Raw genomic sequence first — 23,775 nt, forward strand, 5'->3', positions numbered from 1 at the left:
AAAAGGAAAATGTTAATAATGTAGATTAGATGTATATTATGTTGTGCATATACCCCTTCCTGGAAAGCTGGTTGTTAAACATTTACCAGTATATCACTGCCCATTCTTACTATAACATGTCTTCATGCCAGACCCATAATCTGTTTTCTGGATAACTAATCTAGCCCCTATTTTTTATCCAGGTGATTTGTAGTGTATACCAATGACAAAGTTAACTCCTGTTTTTCCCTCCTTTGATCTTTACTGAAATTTTTTCTCCACTTCTAATACAGCGGCAGCTGATGGTACAGAGGAGAGATCCCTGGGCTTAGAGTCAGGAACACCTTAATTCAAATTTGACCTTAGACACTTAGTAGCTGTGTAACCCTAGACAAGTCAATTTAGCCTGTGTTTGCCTCAGTTTCTTCATTTGTAAAATGGGGCATAACAAGAGCACCTACCTTGCAGGATTGCTGTGAGAATAAAATGATATACTATTTGTAAAGCAATTAGAAGGGTACCTGGCACATAGTAGGTACTATACAATTGCATATTGCCTTCTCCCCTTCTATTTTCCTTCTTTGATTTCTGAATTTCCTGGTTTGAAATAACATCTTAACATGCATTGCTAGACCACCCTCCCCTTTTATCTCTACTCTGTTATTTTTGAATAAGGTATACAATCCAGGCTATGCAGTCATTTACAGCTGAGTCTTAAGAACCTTACATACTATACAAGAGTGGTTCTCAAAGGATGGGCCAAAGGATCATAGCGGGCCTTGGGTTTCAGTAGATGTACTGTAAAATTTTAGATGCTGCATTACTGTTGATACATTTCCTTGTCCAGCCCAAGCAGTATGGGGCCTATAGTATAAATAAAACTTGCTATTACATGTATAGAGAAACCTCAAAACATATTAAACCCTTGAACCTGAAAAAAACTCAGCCGAAACAGCTAGTCTCATTGAAGGAAAATGCACAGGCACAAGCCCCTCATAGTATTGACAGCTTAAATATGCAGACTGCCTTGGTTCCTTAGGAAAAAGAATACTGGCTTATGAGCAAAAGAAAAAAAAAAAGCTTTAAAACCACCGCTGTATGCCTATGTATATAACCATTCATTTTTACTATCAATTTCTGGAAATATTTTTAATGTGTGTCTGACTTTCTTTTTTGTTAAGAATCTTCTTTTGATGAATCAGGTATTAGGTAATGGTACTTGGGACACAGCTGTGATTTGAGATTGTATATGATTTCCACATACTTAAGAATTACTTAGAGGTTTTGAAGAAACACAAAAACATTTTGATGGGACAGTACCCATTTCATTCTGGCCTCCTCCATATCAGCCTTTCTCTAAGCTCTCTACCAGAAAAGTCCAATGGGAAATACCAAAATGGAAAAAAAGTCCCCAGAATAAGCCTTTCCCACTTATGTATTTGGCTTTCAGTTCCCTTTTCCCCCTTTTAAATCTCTTTGGGGAGACTCGCCCATGCTGACAAAAACAATATCTGAGGGAAAGGGTGGGATTGGGGGGGAGGGAGGAAAAAGAGGAATAAAAAAGGCTGTGTTTGTGTTCAGAGAATCCCTTTGGCTCAAACTGCTGCCATAAGTGACCCTGTACTAATGCCATTCTGTTGTCGCACATGCAGGCTTGATGAAATCAGCCAGCACAATCCGCCTGCTAGGGCTGTTCAGAAACCACCTGCCAGAGGAGAAGGGATCTGCCATGCGAGCCCAGCCGGCCTCCCCACCAATCCATGCCCTCCAGTGGCATGTCCACGCACGGCAATTATGCTCCCTTATTAAGAAGACTGTCTTGGTCTCTGCAGAGATGCTTGCTCCTTCTTTCCACTTCTTCTGTTCAACCAGCCCAGGGTAGTGGTCTTCAGCACAGTAGCAGCCTCCCCTTGCCCTTTGATTGCTTACTTCCTGATGCTTCTTACCTGAAGGACCATGTCTAATTTCACGATTATGAAGTGTTGATTTGCCTTATCCGGAACTAAACTGATTATTTCTCCCATTCTGTGGCATTTGAGAGGAAAGAGAAGAAGAAAAAGCTATACCTGATTAAGGGCTTCAGGGTATCCCTTAAAAGAAGATCACAAAGTTTAAAAGAATTTGTTACAAGGAGGAAAAGGGTCCTATGGAGAAAAAAGGGCATCAGCATCAACGACAGAACATTACATGCAGCTCATGGAGAGAAACACGGACATCTACTCAGTCTGCTTTCAAAGACCAGGGGACCTGTCAGTGATGACCAAGGGGATGCTTGTATGAAAATGCAGATCACAGAGCCATAAGTGTATTTTTAAATAATGGCCTGATTAATACTCCTGACTGAGACATGCTAACTAAAGTTGACAAATGGCTGGTGATGGAACATGTTATATTGAAAGGAGCAGGTCACAAAAAAATGGAGACAAAACAACAGTAAAAGAATCTTGCATTAAAAAAAGATACTCAAATTACTGTACAGACATCAATATGCATATGTATAATGTTTAAAATCTCACGCTACTTTGTAGCCATTGCAGAATAACTAAAATGAGAATATAGTGTGAATTTAACATGGACAATGTCTTGCTTTTTACAAAAAAAGCACAGTAACAAATTCTCCCAAAAGAAAAAAGGAAGGAATGAGGAGACAAGGACACAATTAAGTTGACTGGAACAGAGAAAGATCAAGCCAGACTAAAGATGGGTTTTGCCACTCTTATAACTGGAGAGAAAAGATGTAAGGAGTCACTTTCTATACTTTCTGATCTAAAAATCACACCTTTTCTCCCACAGACTTTTTCAGAATATGAAATTGAACACAAATCGAAATAATGGTAGCTTTCATACCACATATAAATTTTTAGTCTATGTTAGAGTTCATTGATTTCATACCTCTTTGTGTCATTAAAATATCATATAAATCTACTGATACCATTCAAAAGAGAGACTGGACTTCGGGCATGAACCATAAACCAAAACTTGGGTAATCTTCAAGCAGAAGCACAAACTCTGAGGTTTATTTGTTGTTTGTTCTGTGGCTTTTTATTTAAGAAGTAGCACCATTCAGAAGTTCATTTTTTTAATAATTAAAATTTATGTGCAGCAGCAAACTTGGGGCCATTGTTCCTCTTGAACTAAACTGTTCCTTGTGGTCTCATGTTTACTGGAGCCTAAAATTGGAACTGACAGCAATTCACTGCAACAAAGTGGGCTTCCTCCCCTGCCTGCCTGCAGCCCATGTCCCATTCATGCCCCAGAAATCCAGCCATGTCTCACTGCTCATCTGCCAAGGGCAGATAAATGGGGCAGGGAGGAGGACAGGCATCACGCAGCACAGAGTAAGAACATGGAACTGGTGGCATCCTTTCTGGTCTCCTTCCCCCAGATCTCACCTTGGCACTGCTCATACTGTCTCCTGTCTTCCTTTCCCAATGCCCACGAGAGTGTGTCCAACACTTCTTTGCACTCCTGCAGCAGCCCAGCCACAGCTTTTTGGTTATTCATGATGATTACTCCTCCTCAACTATGAATTGGGTGTCCCTGGGTGCAGAGTGATCAATTACCCAGGAGAAGACACAGATTCTCAATAAGGGGATCCCCTTCAAGGCTGAGGTACCTGGTGAACAAAAGGGATGGAGGAGATAATTAACTAAAGCATCATCAATTATCTGCAAGGCTCAAGCAGGGAGACATAATAGAGACAATGCATGGAAATACATGACATGACTCTGAGGACTTTATTAGAAGACCGTATGAAATTACCATAGGGCCTACTGCAGAGGGAAAGCACCTCAGAGGAAGGGGAGAGCAGAAGGGAAAGAGCCCCAGGGTGGGCCAGCAACCATGTGAGGAGGCTGAGAAAACAGTGGACACTCTGAGTTTCTCTATCCTCTTTATGGTTCATTTTCATGCATTGGGATACTTTCAGGGACAGACAGGCATCAAGTTCTCTATCCCTGGCAAACTACACAAGTGATTACACAATCACAGTCCTGAAATTCAGTAAGTTAACAAATATTTGTTGAGTACTTACTATATGTTGGAAACTCTGCTTAGTTAGTACTGGGGGTACAAAGGAGAGCAAAAATAGGGAGCAGTACGTATAAGATATAGAAAGAAAAAAGGTAGATAGATAGACAGACAGATAAATAGATAGATAGATAGATAGATAGATGATAGATAGATAGATAAAGGAAAATAATTTCAGAAGGAACAATCTCATAGCAATCTTATGAGTTAAGTGCTATTATGCAGCCCGCTTTGTAGTTGAGGCAGGCAGAGGTTAAGTGACTTGGCCAGGGTCATACACAGGTAATAAGTGCTTGAGGCCAGATTTGAACTCATGTCTACCAGATTCTAGGCCCAGGGCTCTATCCAATGCCCCAGCTAGCTGTGTCTAGGACAGGGAGGGACTGGGAAAACATTTCAGTAGGAGATAGGATTTGAGCTGAATCTTGAGAGACACAAGAATGTGGTCATATGAAGAAAGTACCAAGCTTACCCTTCCCATGACTCACTGTGGAGTTCTTTATGCCACATTCTATGTATGAATACTTTGAGGGGTGTATGAGATGTTCAGGGAGGACTAGCACCTCTGGTATGAGGGTCAAGCCTTTTTCAGGGCTGCTCATCCACTTTTGTTGTCCACCTGGCACTCAACTCTCACCTGTGGCTTCAAGAAGTTGTAGCACATGCAGCAGCAACACTCTGGTAACACTGTCTTGGCAGACAGACTAAACCAGGTTGAGGGGAACAGGTTTCAAACCCATTGATGAGTTAGGGGGATGTCTACCCCAAGCATGGAAAGACTTTCCCTGGTAGAATGGGCAGATGAGAGCAAAGTGTTCCAATGGCCATGAAAGTGACTGAAGAGAGCTTAGCACTGTGGAGAGCTTAGAGCTTGGTCAGGCACTGAAGACGCCAAGGTCATTCACTGTCCCCTGGTCCATCACCTGTGTTCTTCACTTTTGCCCTGCCAATGGATTTTGATGGTTCTGGAAGAGTGACACTGACAGGCTTTGTGTAACTTTGCCTCACTTAAATCCAAATCATGCCCATCAAAATATTACCCCATGACAACTTTTGTCCTCTTTGAGAATGCAGAACAAACAACAGCAAATTTGAGAGGCACTAAGATTTGCAGTTATAGATGCTAATACATTTTCAATCACTGTGGACAACACAGAGAGAAACAGAATCCTGAGAAGGTGGACACTAATTAAAAAACTAAGATCTGGAAAATATTTTCTCTCTGCAACTTTATGCACAGCACAGTAATATACCACAGCTACCACGAACTCAAGAACAGGATCATTTCTTTACCCTGCACAGAAGTCTTGCCTAGAATTCACATTGAGTCCTTGGCTAAATCATAACCCCACTTTGCACCTCAGTTTCCTAGATTTGTAAATGAGGTGGCTGGATTACATGATCCCTAAGGTTCCTTCCAGTTATCACATTTTGTGATTACAAATAAATACCTCTAAAATAACTAGACAGACACACCTTTGTCCTATATTCAATTAATCAACCAACACATATTTATGAAATGTCTACTATGTGGGACACACTATGCTAAACTCTGAGAATACAAAAAAGAGGCAAAAGCTAGTCCCTGCCCTCAAGGAGTTTATAATCTAATGGTAGAGAAAACATGCAAACAAATATATGCAAAGCAAGCTTTATATAAGTTAGATAGGAAATAATGAAAAGAGTCTAGCTGGGTTCCCATTAATGGGAATAATGAATTCCCTTGGAAGAGTCACATTATTCTAGTTGGTGAAGACAGCAAATCTGAATACATGTGAGGATTCATTATTTGTATTTATTCATTCTAAGGATTTATTATTCATACAAATCAGGAGCTACCTATATTTCTGTGTACAAATCAACACTCATCCTGCTACGCGAATAAGTAGATATTTAGGAGGTTCTCATCAGGGTTAAAATGCTTGTGAATGCATCTGGGCATGGGACCTAGAGTCCAATGGTGATGCATAAGAGGAGCAGAGAATAGCTGGATACCTAGATTCCATTCCCTTTGTCTTTGATCTAGTCTCTCTCCCAGTGTGAAATGCAGTGATGTGAGAATTGAGCTTTTAACAGCAGTGTAGAAAAGATGGGTTCTTCTTTTAGATGGGTTCATTGTGAATGAAAAATTACATGGGCTTGAAAAGAAGGGAAAGCTTTCTCTTCTGTTCTGGGAATTGAGAACAAGCAGAAGGTAACAGAACGAATTAGTGACATAAACTAGGTAAAATAATGGATAGAATCACAAATCTAGGAGAGCTCTGACACATCTAGTCCAATACAGCTTCTTTTTCTTAAGGATAAGGAAACAAACCAAGACAAGTAAAAGAATTTGTTCAGTGTTACATAGGAAGCAGGTGACAGGAACTGGATTCAAAACTAGCTTTATAAGACTTTGAGTTTGAAATTTTTTTTCTCCAGAAGTCTATCAGAAGTCATATCAAAAGTATTTTCCTAAAATCGTGCTGAATACCAATTCTAATGAAATCCAACAAGTGTGAACTATACAAATGAACAAAACAATTATTAAGCCCTTAGTAAGTGTAAAGTGGGTAGGGGACCAGACCTGGAGTCAGGAAGACTTATCTTCCTGAGTTCAAATCCAGCCTCAGACACTAGCTCTGTGATCCTAGGCAAGTCATTTAACCCCATTTGCCTCAGTTTCCTCATCTGTAAAATGAGCTGGGGAAGGAAATGGCAAACCCCTCCAGTATGTTAAAAAAACTCCAAAAGGGGTCATGAAGAATTGCGCATGACTGAAAAATGATTGAATGACAATAAAAGTCAATACAATTTTAAGGTTAATTAAGGCAATTAAAGCTTAAAACGGCACTAAAACTTTTGGGACACCTTACTCATGTATATCTATTTCTATTGCTATATGTTCTATTTCTATGTCATATCTTTATATCTATAAGTCTATGTCTATATCCATATTTGTCTATTTCTGTCATATCTTTATATCTATCTGTGTCTATGTTTATATTTTTATTTGTCTATTTCTATGTCATATCTTTATATCTATCTGTAAGTTTATGTTAACATAAAATAGTTAAATAGAAAGTAGTTTGGGCACTAGCAAGCTTTATGCAGAAGATGCCCGTGATGCATCTTAAATGAAGGGAGCATGCTCTGTGAGGAAGAGGCAAGGATGTAGTGCTTTCCAGGCATAAGGGATCACTACAACAAGTATGTGGAGATGGGTAGAGTGGGGCAGGGTGGGCTAGAGAGAAGGTCAGTTTCAATGGATCACAGAAAGTGGAAGGGATTTTAATGTCCAGTGGAAAAGCAGGTTGAGATCAGGTTGTGTAAGGCTGTAAAAGTTAAGCAGAAGAGCTCTTATTTTATTCTAGAGGCAATAAGAAGGGAGCAGTGAAATCATGTGGTCAGATCTGTGCTTAAGAAAATGACTTTAGCAGCAGAGTGTATAATGGACCTGAGAGGTAAGAGGCTCAAGATGGGATGACCAAAAAGGAGGCTTTTGTAACAATCTGGAAACAAAATTATGAGAGTTTGAGCTGAAATGATTACTGTGAGTGGAAAGAAGAGATTGGATGGAAGAGATACTGTGAAGGTAGAAATGACAAGCTTTGGCAACTGATTAGATACATGGGGTGAGGGAAAGAATCAAAAATATTGCTGAGATTATGAACTCGAGACACTGGAAGGAGGGTAATGCCTTCGACTGAAACAGGGAAGTTTGGAATAAGGGAGGATTAAGAGGGAAAGATAATGAGTTCAGCTTTAGACGTGTTGAGTTTAAGATGTCTCCATGGGGAAATGTCTTACAGGCAATTTTCTATGACTAGAAACATTGGGTAAAGCATGGTGTGATCATTGGCTTCCCTCTAAATAAAGTGAAGACAGAGGAATGAAGCCAAGATAGAACTAAATGGCTTGAAAAGAGAAAAAACAAAGTGATCAGCATAAAGAATTACCTGGAGTAGCAGCATTGGCATAGCTACCACCATCACTTGTTTCCATGACTGCCTGGAATACTCTCCCTCCTCCCCTTTGCCTGTTAGAAACTCTGACATCTTTCAAGACTCAAATCAACACAACCAGGAGAACATTAGACACAGCGATAGTAAAATTGTGCGTGATCAACTTTGATAGACTTGACTCTTCTCAGCAATACAATGAATATTGCATAGAAAGACAATTCCAAATGACTCCTGATGGAAAATGTTATCTATATGCAGACTGAACTATGGGAGTCTGAATGCAGATCAAAGCATACTATTTTCACCGCTTTAAATTTTTTCTTTCTCATGTCTTTTTCTCTTTGCTCTGATTCTTCTTTCATAACATGACTGATATGGGAATGCGCTTAATATGATTGTACATGTGTAACCTATATCAGATTACTTACTGACTTGGAGCGGGGAGGGGAGAAAAAAATTTGAAACTCAGAGTCTTATAAAAGTGAATATTGGAATGCTGGGGGAAAAAAGACTCAGTTCAAGCCCCGCCTTCTGAAGAAAACTTTCCCTGGTACCCCCCTCCCTCCCTTCATCTACTAGAGCAGGACCTTGTTTTCTATGATTACTGTTGTGTGTGTACACACACACACACACACACACACACACACACACACACACACAGATCTTTACAAGTTTTCTTTCGTAATAGAATACAAGCTCCTTGAGGGCAGGAATTGTTTTAGCCTTTCTTTGTATTCTCAACACTTAGCAGAGTGCCTATGACATATTGTAAGTGTTTAATAAATGCTTGTTGACTGACAACAAGTTGACTTTGTATTTGTCTGCAGTCAATAGTGTCCCACTGCAACACTAAAGTTGGGTGGGGGAGAGTGTGAGTCAAGGCTCATAGACATAAGAAAAGGGGAAGACATAAGAGTACAATAAATAGTATGGTTTGGCTAGAATGCATACATGAAGAATTAATGACTGAAAAGATACATTAGAAACAAATTGTGGAGGGCTTTGAATGCCAACGTATGGGCAGCTAGGTGGTGCAGTGGATAGAGCACCAGTGCAGGAGTCAGGAGGACCTGAGTTCAAATCTCACCTCAAACCCTTGACACTCACTAGCTGTGTGACCTTGGGCAAGTCATTTAACCCCAGCTGCCTCATCCTGGGTCACCTCCAGTCATCCTGATGAATATCTGGTCACTGGATTCAGATGGCTCTGGAGGAGAAGTGAGGCTGGTGACCTGCACAGCCCTCCCTCACTCAAAACAAACTCAAGTGCAAGTCATGTCATTATTTCTCTGATGGCACGGTCTTCTTCGGCAATGAAGGATGAACCCACAAGGAATTTGATTCAGTTTTTCCCTCCCTAGACATCACTCCCTTATATGTATTGTTTCTCACTGTTAGAATGTAAATTCCTTAGGTAGGGATTATTTTGCTTTTTGAATTTCTATCTCTAGCATTTAACGCAGTATCTGACATACAGTAATTGCTTAATAAATGTCTTTTCATGCATTCATTTATCCATTTAGTCCAAACCATTAATATCATTTTCAAGTCCCAAATTTAAGCAGTTTCCTATGGTTCTCATCAAATGGAGGTAGAAGAATAAATTATGTCATGCTGCTCAAGCTGTAAATACAAGGATATAGCACTAAAATGAAAAGTCTCTTTCTTTTTAAAGAGTAGGTTTGTATTTGTGTTGTGGAGAACTAACTATGTGTTTGATTGCTCCAATTCCTTGAAAACTATTTTTATTTAAAGTTGAGGATTCTAAAATTAAAATTCCAATTAAGTTCAAATACAGCAATTGGCTACTGTGACTAATAAGCTCTACCTATCTACACTCATAAAGGAAAGGAAAGGCATAATACAGAATAAGTGATCTCATAATATTACTTGAAATTGACTCTCATTTCTTATGTGAAAAAAAACTACAAGACCGACACACATACTCATCCCTTCCTTTCCATCTGTCTGATCCTATGCCTCTTCACCAGTTCAGCTCTATCGTGACCTAAAAATCTATCAGGAAGGGAGGAGGGGAGCTGTCCTTGGTTGTTTTGGGATAATTGGCTAATCCTATACTTTACTTACCAATTTTCAACTCTGTGGATTATTTTGATCCCTTGTTTCTTGGTGGCTGGCTGCTTCTTGAACGTTTCGCTAATCATTAGCACCTTTGCTGAAAAGAGAGAAAGAAATAAAAGGAACATAAAGTCACACTGGGCCAATTTTTTCCTGCTTGTTTGCTCCATCAACAGACAGCCCACAAAACAGTTTGTTGACAAACATTATGGAACAAGGCAGAGTCAAACACGTTGTTGTCTAGTGGAATGAATGTTGGAGTTGGAAATCCTATGTCTGAATCCTGCCCTAGACACTTGTTATTACAGGATCGCAGATTTTACGTTTAGAAGGGTTAAGTGGCTTGGTCAAGGTCACACAAGGAGTAAGTTGGGCAAGACTGGATTTGAATATAAGTTGTCTGGTTCCAGATCTGCCACATTTTACTAGTTGTGTGACTATAGGCAAGTCACAACCCCTCAGAGTCTTAATTTGTTCGTCTCTAAAATAGGAATAGTAACAGTATTACTACCTCACAGAGTTGTTAGAAATGAGCCTTTTCTTTGCAAACTTTAAAGCACAATAGAAACTCATGTTTATTATTTTATTATTATTTTTAATGCTCCTTACTTCCAAGGAATTTTTAATATGGTTAAAGGACAGTACAGGAAGCCCTCCGCCCTGTCACAAATAGAGTATAATCCTAAAGTTCATTGTAAATTAGAATATTTAGAATTCATTTTTTCCCATAAAAACAATGGGATTAGTTCACAAATACCCATTAAGTTTCATAGTATTCTTAAGCTATAGCACAGCTTTAGTCGTTAACAGAATTATTTTGCCTTAACTTTTCCCACACCCTTTCCTTTTTTGCAATTGTTGTCTTTAAGTCTCAATCCTGATCAAACTCTCCAGTCTTCTCTGAGGCTGCAGAATATTTCAATTCATCCTCTTTAATCTCCACTCTTTACTGTTTTATATTTTTATTCAATTTATTTTCACTGATCATTTCATGTCATACACCGAGTGTTTTGATTTCAAGTCTCATTTCCCTGTATTCACACTTTCTTTTTAAATTTTATTTATCTGTTTGTTTTTAGTTTTCAATGTTCACTTCTATAAGGTTGTGAGTTCTAATTTTTCTCCCTCCTTCTGCTCTCTCCTTCCCAAGAGAACATGTAATCGGATATAGGCTACACGTATATTAACCATATTTAACCATATTTCCACGTTAGTCATGATGTAAAGAAAAATTAGAACCAAAGGGAAAAACCACTAGAAAGAAGAAAGAAAAAAAAGAGAAAATAGTGTGCTTTGATTTGTATTCAGACTCCATCAGTTCTTTCTCTGCATGTGGACAGCATTTTCCATCATGAGTCTTCTGGAGCTATCTTAGATCCTTCTATCCATGTCTTCATACTTTCCTCAGGTCACCTCATGTTCTGTTTTACTACAAAGAGCCAAGCTCTTCCTACATGGGCTCCTACAACTTCTGCCATCCATGTCCTAAAACATCTCTCTATTTTCATTCATCCTCTTTTTTTCTTAACCAAAATGAAGAGGTAGCTTTCCTTCCCCCTCACTTGTGTGACTGTATTGTGTCCCTCCCTGTCTTCTGCTAATATTTCATTCTCAAAAGTGAAAGATCATATTTCTCTAGAGCTTTCATGACACCTACCAAGGAAGATGTTGCAAAACATTTGTCTCCCCACTTGACAAATAAGGAAACTGAGGCCTAGAAAGGTAAGTGCCAGGGACTAGATTAGAACTCTGATGTTTTAGAACTCTGATCTCCAACTTTCCACTTCACCTGAGAGTAATCCCATTTCTCATTCACATCTTCAGACATTCCTTTTCACTGGCTCCTTCCATTCTCCCTACAAACATGTTCAAGTCTCCTTTATCCTTAAAATAGCAATAAAACAAACTCCAAACCAACTTTCATCAATCTTGACATATAGCAGCTGTAGGTATCATCTCTTCTTTCAATGTCAAACTTGTTGCAAAACCATGTACACTCACTGACCTTGTTTTCTTGCCATTCTCCCTGTCTTTATTCCTTTGCAATCCTCAGCTAAAACTGCTCTCACAAAAGTCATCAACAACCTGGTAATCGCCAACTCCAATAGATTTTTTTTAAATCAGTGGCCCTCTGCTGTCTCTGCTGCTGACACTATTACCAACCTCCTCCTTCTTGATTCCTATGACTTTTGAGAAATACTGGATAATCCTGACCCTCCAATGTCTCTTGTCTATTTTTTTCTTTTTGGCTGAACCTGTGATTGGTATAGGGAGCTCTAGTTGTGGGACTCCCTTTAGCAATCCAGATTGGCACCTACTCTTCAATTTATGGTCTTGGAGGGTTGCCTGGAAGCAATGAGAGATTAAGTGATCAGCCCAGGTTATCACTTTATCCACTACAGCCTGGAGCATTTTTAAGTTTTCCTTAGAATGACAAGACTAGAATTTGGACCGATTTAGATAATCTGATCCAATCCCATCATTTTGGGATCATGGTCTTCTATAAAGAATGTCATCTGTAAAATGAGGATGTTGGATCTGATGACATCGGTGGTTTAAATCTATAATCCATGCTCTGATAAATTAGGGAAGGATGTAGGAAATAGTGGTAAATAGGACTACAATGGTAGGTTGGAGCCAGAATGTAGAGGGCCTTGAATCCCAGGCTAAGGGATGTGTAATCATTTTTTCAGCAGGCTATGGAGAGCCATAGAGCAGGAGAGTGATATGGCCAGATCTATGCACTTTTCCCCCATGTTTATATTTTCAGTTGTATTTATGTGTTTTGTTTTTACATTACAAGTACTTATAAATACCTTTTACATTTACCTATGGGAAAAGTCTCTTGTAATAAAGTTAAACAGTTAAGTATACAATGACCTTTATGAACACGCATGCAAATTTGTACATCTATAGCATCTCCATCTCTGTATTTTTAAAAATCAACAGGAATGTATTTTATCTCACTCCCAGTCCCCAGTCCATTTGAAAAAGTAAATTTCCTATAACAAATATGCAGCCAAGCAAAATAAATCTCCCCAAGATTGTATACAAATGTATAGCCATATATTAACCAACTGATTGATCGATAGATAGATAGATGTCACATTCTGTACCCAAATTCATCACCTCTGTAAAGGATAATATTTTTCATCATTGGTCCTTTGTAATCATGAGTGGTCATTGTGTCTACCTATGCATTATGATGATTACTTTGTCAGGGGTCTATTTACCTCCCTTGATTGAAAGATATATTGAAGAAAGTAAAGAGAGGAAATGGGAAGACCTGTTAGAAATATATTACAATTTCTTCAGCAAAAAGTAAGGAAGGATTAGATTAGAATTGTAGTAATAGGAATGGAAAGGAAGGAATGACTTGAGAGCCGTATTGAAGATAGCATCAATAGACCTTGTCAACAGAAGAGATAAAGATTAGTTTTCTATAAAAACCAAAGAACCCAAAGATGAGGTTTTTTCCCTTGATCTGACTGTTCAGTGTGAGGGTCTGCCTTTCTTACTAGAAGAGCTAAAGTGTAGTGGCTGGGCTATAAGCTAAAAAGAAACAAATTGTTCCTCTTTTAGGAAAGATTAACCCCTCAGCTAAAGAATATAGCTGAGGTTCAGTAGGTAGAAGCATCAAGGAAAACTTATTGGCATGGGAGTAAGAATGATAGAATACAGCAAAGTCATAATAATAGATGTATATTTCTCCACTTATTGTACCTCTGTACCTCTGTAGGTAAGTATGTAGGATGTATGATCCGTGTGGGTGTGTATGTGTGCATGTGCGTGTATGTGTGTGTGAATGTGTGTGTATACTCCTTCCACTGATGCTATGTGATTTGCAGGAGAGTATGCCCAGGTTAGTTGGAGAAAAGTTCATTTGCTCCTTTTTATCACTACTTTATTAAATGCCTTTGCTCTGGATTAATTGTGTCCTCTGGCTGTCTAATAAAAAGAAACTCATTGGTGGGGACTTCTAAGCTATGGTTTTGAGTGATTGTGAAGCCATAGAGTAGCACTTTGAAGCTGGGCACCCTTTTTGGAGGTCAGTGAGAAAATCCTCCAGCTATAGTAGTGCTTTGCCAACATAACGTCTCCCAAACTAGACTTTAATAATAATAATGATGTGAATTATTATACCTAGAATAATAGTGACATGGCTTGTCTTATTATTTCTTTTTACCTCTATTGACATCTAGAAGAGTGTTTTGCACATAAAGGACAGGGACTGGATTGGTTATTTCATTGGTCTATTAGGAATTCTCCAGTGAAAAATTCCCTTTACCACCTTCTCTGCATTTGATAGTCTTAGAGCACTGAATTGCTATGGGTCATACAGCCAGTAGAGGTCAGAAACACAATTGAACCCAAATCTTCCTGGCTCCAAGGCCAGCTCTTTACTGGGTAATTAATACTAGGGTATTTAATAAATATTAGGGTATTTAATAAATGCTTTTTGAATGTGAACTACACTCAATTGCTGTATAAAACTGTTCCTTTCAGAAAATGAATTCCGAATTCACAAGCTGGGTTAATAACACATTTCCTCCTATCCAGAGGTGGGAATAGGAACTCCCTCAGTTTCCAGAAGTATGCATGGATGACAGTAGAAGGTGGAGGAAATTTTTTTTTAAGGGAGCTAGAATTTAGTCATAGTGGTATAAATCTTGGGTACCAGTGACTTGGGACCTCTCTAACTATAAAAAAACCCAACCTTTCTGAGTATTCATATAAGAAGATAACTTTTTAGATCAACTACTCCCCAGGTGTTCTAAAGTGAGGAACTGTGATCAATTGCTCCCCTAGATAGTTACTGTCCCCCAATGAGTGGGCATAGACCACTGATATAATAGTCTACAAGTAGAAAACTCCCTGGTCACTGGCAGGGGCAGTAAAGGTTTTATGGAAGAGGAGGACTTAAGCTAAACCTTTTAAGACAGTAGGGTTTGGATAAGGAGAACATTTGGAACAAAGATTTGTAGCAATCTACAAAGTATGCTCAAACGATACTATGCATGATCCCTGTATGGCCCCTTCCTCCTACTGATATACGTGTTTTGTGAAAGACTGTGCCTAGTTTTACAGGAAAAGAATTTTTGCTGCTCTCCCCAAAATGAAAATACCACTGTCGGTGGGATGAATGGACACACAGGGATAATGCATAGGGGGCACACACAACTGCAAGGACATATATGTAAATAACATTATGTCACTGGCACAGATAGAAAAGATGTGTCTATGAATGCATGTGGAGGGCCTCTAACATTGAAGATTACTTAGGACAAGTTTAACCTAGTGACCAAAATGGCTTCCAATATTTTCAGGAGATTTCATTGATTTCTTTCTCCTATGTATAAAAAAAACAGAGTTGACTGTAATGGAGTAATTACTCTAAGGGGACATCTAAGAAAGTTACCACCACAAATTGAAAATCAATCTCTTTTGTTCTGTATGACAAGCCAACCTTCCCATTGTTTAAAGTGGCAAAGTCGGGAAAACTAAATATTTTAAGAAACAAAATTCTGTCCTTCCAGAAGCACTAATTCAGACACCAAATCCCCCATTGCATTGAAGCTGGATCTGTTTACCAAACTCTGCTCTGTAGGTAAGTGGGATTGTTCAGTTAGGACAAGAGAGTCTTCAGGGTCATGATGGGTTACCTGTCACTCTCAGGAAGAAAGAAAAGAAAAGGAAAAGGCCATCCCTGCTGAGCATAATGTGAATGTAACTCAGCTACAGTTACCCACTCCATCAGCCCATGATGACATCTGACAAAGGAGTCATCTGATTAGACTGGCCCTGATGGCGAGAAGAGAGGCATATGACTGTCTCCTGAGAGCATGCCAGGTCAAGGTGAGTCATCCTTGCCATCTGGTCCTGGCTCCAGGCTCCTATGCAGATGTCTTTGAAATGCTGCTTCCTGGAGATCTTCCTTTACAATGCCAAACTCAAATGAGGAAAGAAAAAAATACTCATTTATGTCCAAGAAAATATCCACTACACCCATCTGTCCCTAATATTCACAGAATTGATGTGAGACACCAGGAGACTAGACAATCCCCAAAGAAACCCTGAGCAACCCTAACCCTGCCCTGGGGAGTCAAGTGTTGCCAGAACCACAGTCAAGGTAAAAAAGTTGAGTAGAGGAATGAGGGGGGAGTTAAATGGGAAAGAGGAAGCAGTGATTTTTAAGTGACTTACTCAAGGCCACACAATGAGCCTGTCATGAGGATTAGAATTCTGAGATTTTGACCTTCCAATCCCTGTAGGAAGACCTGCTTTCCATACACATTGGTCCAAGTGCCATGGAAATAACTTATGATGTCTGCTTTGCTGGAAGAAGAGCACTTTGACATAGGCATAATTAAGTCAATAAAAAATTTATTAAGTACCTACTATGCATCAGGCACTGTGCTAAGCTCTGGGATACAAAAAACAGTCCCCATCCTCAATAAGCTCACAGTAGAATGGAGAAAATGACATAAAAACAACTTTGTACAAACGTGATATATATACCAGATAAATGGGAAGTAATCTCAGATACTAGCATTGAGGGGGATTCGAAAGGCTTCTTGTAGAGGTGGGATTTTAGCTGAGATTTGAAGGAAGTCAGGGAAACCTGGAAACAGAGGTGAAGAGAGAGAGCATTCCAGGCATGGGATAAAACTGGGGAAAATGTTCAGAGTCAAGAGAGTGTTCTGTGTGAATAACAGCCATGGGCCAGTATTGTTTGATTTTGTGGGGAGGGAGAAGATTTAAGAAAATCAGTAGGGGGAGGACAGGCTGTGAAGGATTTTGAACATCAAATAGAGGATTTTCTATTTGATCCTGGAGGCAATTGTAAGTCAATGGAGTTTACTGAAGAGGGTGGGGAGGGAATAGTCAGATGTGTACTTTGGGAAGACCCCTCTGATAGCTAAGTAGAGAATAGATGGGAGAAGGGAGAGACTGAGTCAAGGAGATCAACTAGCAGATGTTTATAAAAGTCCAGGAATGAGGGGATAAGACACTGTATCCCCATGGTGGTACCTGAGAGGAGAGAAAGGGGCAAATGTGAAAAATATGACCAAAGTGGAAATGACAGGATTTGGCAATTTATTGAATATAGTGAATGAGAAAAAGTGAGGATTTGAGGATGACATCTTGGTTTTGAAGCCAGACGACTGAAAGGGTGGTGGTCTCAACAGTAAGAGAAAGTTAGAAAAGGGGACAGTTTTGTGGGATATAGGGACTTCATTTTTTGAAGGAAGATGGTGTCATGCATTTATTTAGTGGTTTCTTGTCTGTGAAAGGGTGAAGTGATTGATATACGTCATCTTCCCGAACAGAGCTGGAATGGCAAGTTTGTGATGTGCTCACAGCAAAACTTGCTAGACCAGAGATTAAAGTGAGGAAAGGTCCAGGCTTCAGGGTGATTACTGGAAGAGCAGAGATACAAGAAGTGACTGACAATCTGCTGCGTGCACCCCTCCCCTCTGCCATCTTGCCCACCTAGGAGCTGTTACCCTACTCAGTGCCAAGCACTGATACTAATGATGATACAAGAAAAATCAGAGTCAATTCATGCCCTCAACATTATAATAATACTAATTCACATTGTAATCTAGTCTGGGAGATATGACGTTGTCAAAGAATGCTTATAATTCCTGGAACATTCACTCACACATTGGCCATCCCAGGAAGGTTACCTTATGTTGGAGATATTTTGTGGTTTGTAACTGTTCAAAAGTAGAATCCTATTTCTATTAGTCTCCTTTCTCTAGTTACCTCGCCACCACAAGGCTCATCCAACATTTGGGATCTGCTAGGGGATTATCAGGGCAGATCAGCAGGGCAGATTGGCACAGTGGAGAGACTGCCAGATCTGAAGACAGGAAGACTCATCTGATGAAAGTAAAGTTCATTTATTCCCTCTCACCTTCCCCCTCTTCCCCTCCATTGTAAAAGATCTTTCTTGCCTCTTTTATGTGAGATGATTTATTACATTCTACTTCTCCCTTTCTGTTTCTCCAAGTACATTCCTCTCAACATTTAATTTTATTTTTTAGCTATCATCCCTTCATAATCAGCTTACTCTGCGTTCTCTCTCTCTCTCAATATCTATTTTATCCTCTGGTTCTAGAATATCAGGGCAGTTTTCTTTGATAATTTCTTGAAAGCTGATATCTAGGCTCTCTTTTTGGTCATGGCTTTTAGGTAGTCCAATAAGTTTCAAATTGTCTCTCCTGGATCTATTTTAAAGTTGGTTTTCCAACGAGATGTTTCACATTGTATTCTATTTTTTAATTGTTTTGGTTCCATTTTATAATTACTTGGTTTCTCGTAAAGTCATTAACTTCCATTTGCTCCATTCTAATTTTGAAGGAATTATTCTCTTGAGTGAGCTTTCGGATCTCCTATTTCATTTGGCTCATTCTGCTTTTTAAGGCTTTCTTCTCCTCATTGGCTTTTTTGGACCTCTTTTGCCATTGGGGTTAGTCTAATTTTGAAGGTGTTACTTTTTTTTTTTTTTAGCATTTTTTTGGGTTTTCTTTAGCAAACTTTTGATTTGCTTTTATGATTTTCTCGAATCACTCTCATTTCTCTTCCCAATTTTTATTTTACTTCTTTTACTTGATTTTTAAAATCCTTTTTGAGCTCTTCCATGGTCTGAGACCAATTTATATTTTTATTAGAGGCTTTAGATGCAGGAGTTTTGACTTTGTTCTCTTCTTCTGGTTGTATGTTTTGATCTTCCTCATCATCAAGGACATAAGAAAATATCTTTTCACTGAGAAAGTAAGATTTTATAGTCTGATTTTCTGTCCCCTGTTTGCTTACTTTCCCAGTCAGTTACTTGACTTTTGAGCTCTTTGTTAAGTTGAGGTCTCCAGAAGGAGCCTGTGCTTCAGCAGTGGGGCTGGGGCCAGGGCTAGGGCTGGGGTTGGAACTGGGGCTGGGGCACACTCCCTTATCACCCAGGTAAGATACCTTTACCACTGACCTTTAAAGCTGTCTTTGATGTTTGTGGGTGGAGAAGTTTGGAAACTACAGCAGCTGCCAACGACTGAGTCCCCTAAGGCCTGTTCCAGCTCCCCTGTGTGCCAGAGTCACAAGATTGTGCTCTGCTCCCTGTTCGGTATGGTAGACCCTTCCTGTCACCCTTTCAGATGGACTGGAAATTTGCTTTAGTCTGTCATTTTGTGGCTTCTGCTAGAATTTGTTTAGAGTCATTCTTTACAGGTTTTTTGAGAATTTGGGGGGAATGCTCAAGCAAGTCTCTGCTTCTCCTCAGCCATCATAGCTCTGCCCCTAGACATTTATCACCCCAGATGGTTTTCAAAAGAATTCCTGTCTATGCATGATTCTTTCTTCTTATATTTTTGAAGCTGATTTTTATTTTGTACCTAAGCGCAAAAGGTTACATTTACCATTATCAATTTTCATCTTATTGGACGCAGTCCAGTGTTCTAATTTGTAAATTTTCTTTTGGATCTTGGTTCTGCCATGAGTCTCCAAGGCTGACTGTTTCTTCTCTCACAGTCCCAAGCACAGCAGGCCAGTTATCACCTTTAAAGCTCCCTTCACCCAGTCCAGAGTCTTAATACTATTATCTATGGACCTCTAGGTTACGCCACTGATTTCTGGGTTTATTATACTTTTTGAAGATAAGTACCTGGGATAGGGGCAGTGAGGTGTCTCTGTGAATGGAGCACTGGGCCTAGAGTCAAGAAGATCTGAATTTACTTATTAGCTGTGTGATCCTGGGCAACTCACTCAACCTCTGTTTGCTTTAATCCACTGGAGAAAGAAATAGTCAACCACTGCAGTATCTTTGCCAAGAAAATCCCATGAACAGTAAGGTCCATATGGTCACAAAGAGTCAGGCATGACTAAACAACAACCACCTAGGATACACACATACTATTATAATACTATGAGGTCACAGCATATTCATTCAACGTATTAAACACATAACATGTGCCAGTCAGAGAGGCAGAATTGGCATTATGTCTGGAGACCCAGCCTTAGGGATGGACAGATTTGGATTCAAGTCTCTCCTCTGACACATACTGGTTGTCCAATCCTGGGCAAGCCAATTAACTTCTCAGTGACCCAGTAACTCCTTAATACTTTACATTGCAAGGAGGGTGCTGACCTGAAGGGGTAGAGGAGACTTCCTTATCTGTGAGTTCCCAGATGATATCATGGGTCCAATCCCTATCTCCATCTCCCTCCTTATCCCTATGTTGAAGGCATGAGGAAAGTGCTAGGAATAGAAAAACAACAGTGAAAGAAACCCTCAAGGAACTTAAATCAGATCCAGAGAGAGAGCAATTTACATATACATGTGTAAATATAATATGCATACATCCACAAAATGCACATATGTAAAGGAGGAATCTGAAACTACTGGAGGAGAAAAATTAAGATGTCCTAGAAATGATAGTTTGACTTCTTCATTCATTCATTCATTTACTCATTCATTCATTTTTTCAACAACATCTAGGCAAATTCACTGCGCTAATCGACAAGGGAAAATCTTCAAGAAATACCCTTTTTTTCTTTTCTCTTTCTTTCTTTTTTTCTTTTAATTAAAAAATACTATCTTTTCTCTTGGTTTTCTGTTATTTATATTTAGGTTTCTTGTTGGCTTTACTGGCATCTGAATTTCTGAGAAGAGTAAATTTTATGTCCATAATTTGCATTCGACATCCAATACTCCTGAGCTGGGTTTCTAGTGCAAAGTGATATAATCGTGGGGAGAATCCCTCTAAATTACACAGTAGATCCATGTTCTATCACCAAGCAAAGATTCCACTCAAAGGACTTGAAGTGTTATGACCAATTAGACATTTTTCAGGGAGGAAGATATGAGCTTTATTTGCTTTTCTTTCTTTCTTTTAAAAAGGTAATTCATCCCCAGTCTGTAATCTCCTGGTCTGCTGAGCCCCTGCTATGTCCCATTGTTCCTTTCCCCAGCCCTCTGTCTGGGGTGTCAGGAGAGTGAGCACCGCTGTGGCTGGAGGGAAAGAAGAGTCCATCGGATTACAGATCAGACATGAACATTCCCCCAGCCCCTCCTCTTCTTCACCCTGAGACACACAAAAAGCTCTTATTTATTTTATACTTAGAATGTCAAAGGAGCCTGGGGGTGGGCCTCCCGAGCCGTGGATTGGCAGATCACACTCCAGCTCTGAAATAATAAAGATTCACCATGTGGCTGTGTGATCTACACAGAATGGGCATGTCACCCGCAATCGATGGGTCTTGGCAGGCAGCCTCCTGCTGGCCTAGGGACAGAGAGAGGGCTACGCTTCCTAGAGCTGCCAAAGTCACTGGGATGCAGAAATCCGGAGAGCCACACAGAGTGCGACTGGGGGCTGCTCCAAAGTTATATGGAAATCTGTGGTTCAGCAGGATAGGCATCAAAACACTGTCATTTTTAAATGGAAGCGTGACCAAGTGTACCGGAACAGCAGTGGTTCTGAGAAAGTTTATAGCAGGATTTTACAACAAATGTGTTGTGTCATTCCATGGTGTAATGCGACTCACCCCCACTCCCATCCATGCTTCAGTGGAAAAGGGAGATCATGTTTATTTCCCTTGTTTAGCCTAGCATATACTGTATCATGGAGGCATTTGTGCTCTCGGTCTGTTTGTCTTGCTCTCTGGCTCTATGTCTTCTCTCCTTTTCTCTCACCCTCCTTTCTCTCTTCCTGTCTCTCTATCTTTGCCTTTCCCTCTCTCCCTCTGCCTCACTCTGTGTCTCTCCTCTGTGGTTCATGTCTCTCTTCTCCTTGTGTCTGTCTTACTACCTCTCTCTGTCTCTCCTTCTCTCTCTCTGTCTCTTTCTGTCTCTCTCCCTCTCTCTTTCCTTCTCTGTTTCTGTCTCTGTGTCTCTTCTTCTTCTTCTTCTTCTTCTTCTTCTTCTTCTTCTTCTTCTTCTTCTTCTTCTTCTCTCTCTCTCTCTCTCTCTCTCTCTCTCTCTCTCTCTCTCTCTCTCTCTCTCTCTGTCTGTCTGTCTTCCTCTCTCTCTCTTCCTTTTTTCCCTATCTCCCTCTCTGTCTTTCTTTATGAATTGCTGTCTATCTCTCCCCCCTTGCCTCATTCACTCTGTGTCTCCTCTTTGTTTTTCATCCTTCTCTTCTCTTTGTGTCTGTCTTACTGTATCTCTTTTCCTCACTATTCCCCTTCCTCCTTCCCTCCCCCCTTCTCTCCTTTCCTCTCTCTCTCTGCTCTGTTGTCTCTGCCAAAGTTATCCAAAAAACCTTGCCTGGTAGATGCATATTACTTCTACTCCCTGGATGCCTTTGAGAACTCCTCATGTGACCAGGCAGTCCTGGAAAATGAGCACTCTTGGAGCAAATAAAAAATCTAGACCCTTTTATCTGCTTCTCAGTAAAATGGTGTTCAGAACTATAAACAGTCCATTTGGAGCAGTATCTCTTGTTTTTGTATATACGTTTTTACTCTTCACTATCTCCTCTAGTTTCAAAGGTCAGAAGCATCATTTTCTCATTAAAATTGAGGACCTTAGAGGTCTCATTTCCTCATTAAAATAATGTGGGACAAGAACAGAGAGACAGAGACAGAGAGAGAAAGTAAAAGAGAGGGAGAGAAAGAGAGAGATAGGAAGGAGAGAGAGAGACATGGAAAGAGAGAGAGAGGAGAGAAAGAAGGAGAGAGAAGAGGGGGAGAGAGGGAGAGAAGGAAAGAGATGGGGAGAGAGAAGGAAGAGAAAGAGGAAGAGAGAGAGAGAACTTGACATTAAGTCTACTTTCCTGTTTGAGATGGCCTTTGTAAAGAGTACAGGATGGTGGTGTCAGATGACCTCAGGTTCAAATCTCAGCTCTGCACTTTACTATTTATGTGACTTTAGATAAATCACTTTGCCTCCCTAGATCTCCATTTTCTCATCTGTAAAATGAGGGGAGGAGATGGGTTAGATAACCTCTGAGATCCCATTCAGTTTTAATTCGATGATCCTATGGTTTTAAGGACAGTGCTCACAAAGAAACAGAAATCAAATTTTAAGGGAAGTTTTTGAAATGGACAAAGAGTAACATCAATTAAAAAGAATTTAATAAGCACCTACTGTCACTGTACTATTGGCACCAGCAACCCAAATACAGAAAAAAAAGAATCCCTACTCTCATTCTATTAGGCACAGCACATATCAACAACACTAACCTATAGGATCAGAGGAAATCATAAAGATTTTTTTTTTATTATTCCTTTGATAACTAGGGATATTCTGTACCTAACTTGGAAATTTAAAAAAGAAAAGAAAAGAAATACTATATACAGTATTTGCATTATGATTTTCTTTGAGGGACACCAAATTTGGTCTATAAGCATTTTTGAACACTAGAAATTTATATAACAAAATACTTGGCATTATTGGTGGCTATGAAAGAAATAAGAAAAAGTAGTTCCTGCTTTCATGGAACTCGTAAGTCCAGGCATGAAGGTGACCAAAAGAAGTTACAGCCCATTGATTAGGGAATGGCTAATCCAAACCCTCTACAAGAGGTAATGGAATGGTACTGTTCCATAAGAAATAGTGAATATAGGGGAATTTGTGTGTGTTCATCCTTTGTGGCCAAAGAAGACCATGCTATCAGAGAAATAATGGCATGACTTTCACTTGACTTTGTTTTGAGTGAGGTCATCACTGTGCAGGTCACCAGCCTCACTTCTCCTCCAGAGCCATCTGAATCCAGTGACCAGATATTCATCAGAATGACTGAAGATGACC

At 39.7% G+C, this 23,775-nt stretch overlaps 1 protein-coding gene across 3 annotated transcripts in view; it reads right to left on the reverse strand.

Annotated features, from left to right (window-relative positions):
* The window catches only part of ALPK1 (alpha kinase 1), a 153,256-nt gene that overhangs the window by 68,558 nt on the left and 60,923 nt on the right, over nt 1-23,775 (reverse strand). For 2 of the 3 annotated variants that reach the window (XM_072622687.1, XM_072622688.1), the window contains exons 3-4: nt 10,041-10,128; nt 3,372-3,595 (exon numbers count right to left, since the gene is read on the reverse strand). In XM_072622687.1, the coding sequence (XP_072478788.1) occupies nt 3,372-3,483 (112 nt within the window). In that variant the 5' untranslated portion in view covers nt 3,484-3,595; nt 10,041-10,128. Of the gene's footprint in view, nt 1-3,371; nt 3,596-10,040; nt 10,129-23,775 lie in introns of those variants that run through there. The other variant, XM_072622689.1, reaches the window with a different exon arrangement.

This window comes from Notamacropus eugenii, chromosome 7 (genome assembly GCF_028372415.1).
Source record: "Notamacropus eugenii isolate mMacEug1 chromosome 7, mMacEug1.pri_v2, whole genome shotgun sequence".
NCBI classification, from domain to species: Eukaryota; Metazoa; Chordata; class Mammalia; order Diprotodontia; family Macropodidae; genus Notamacropus; species Notamacropus eugenii.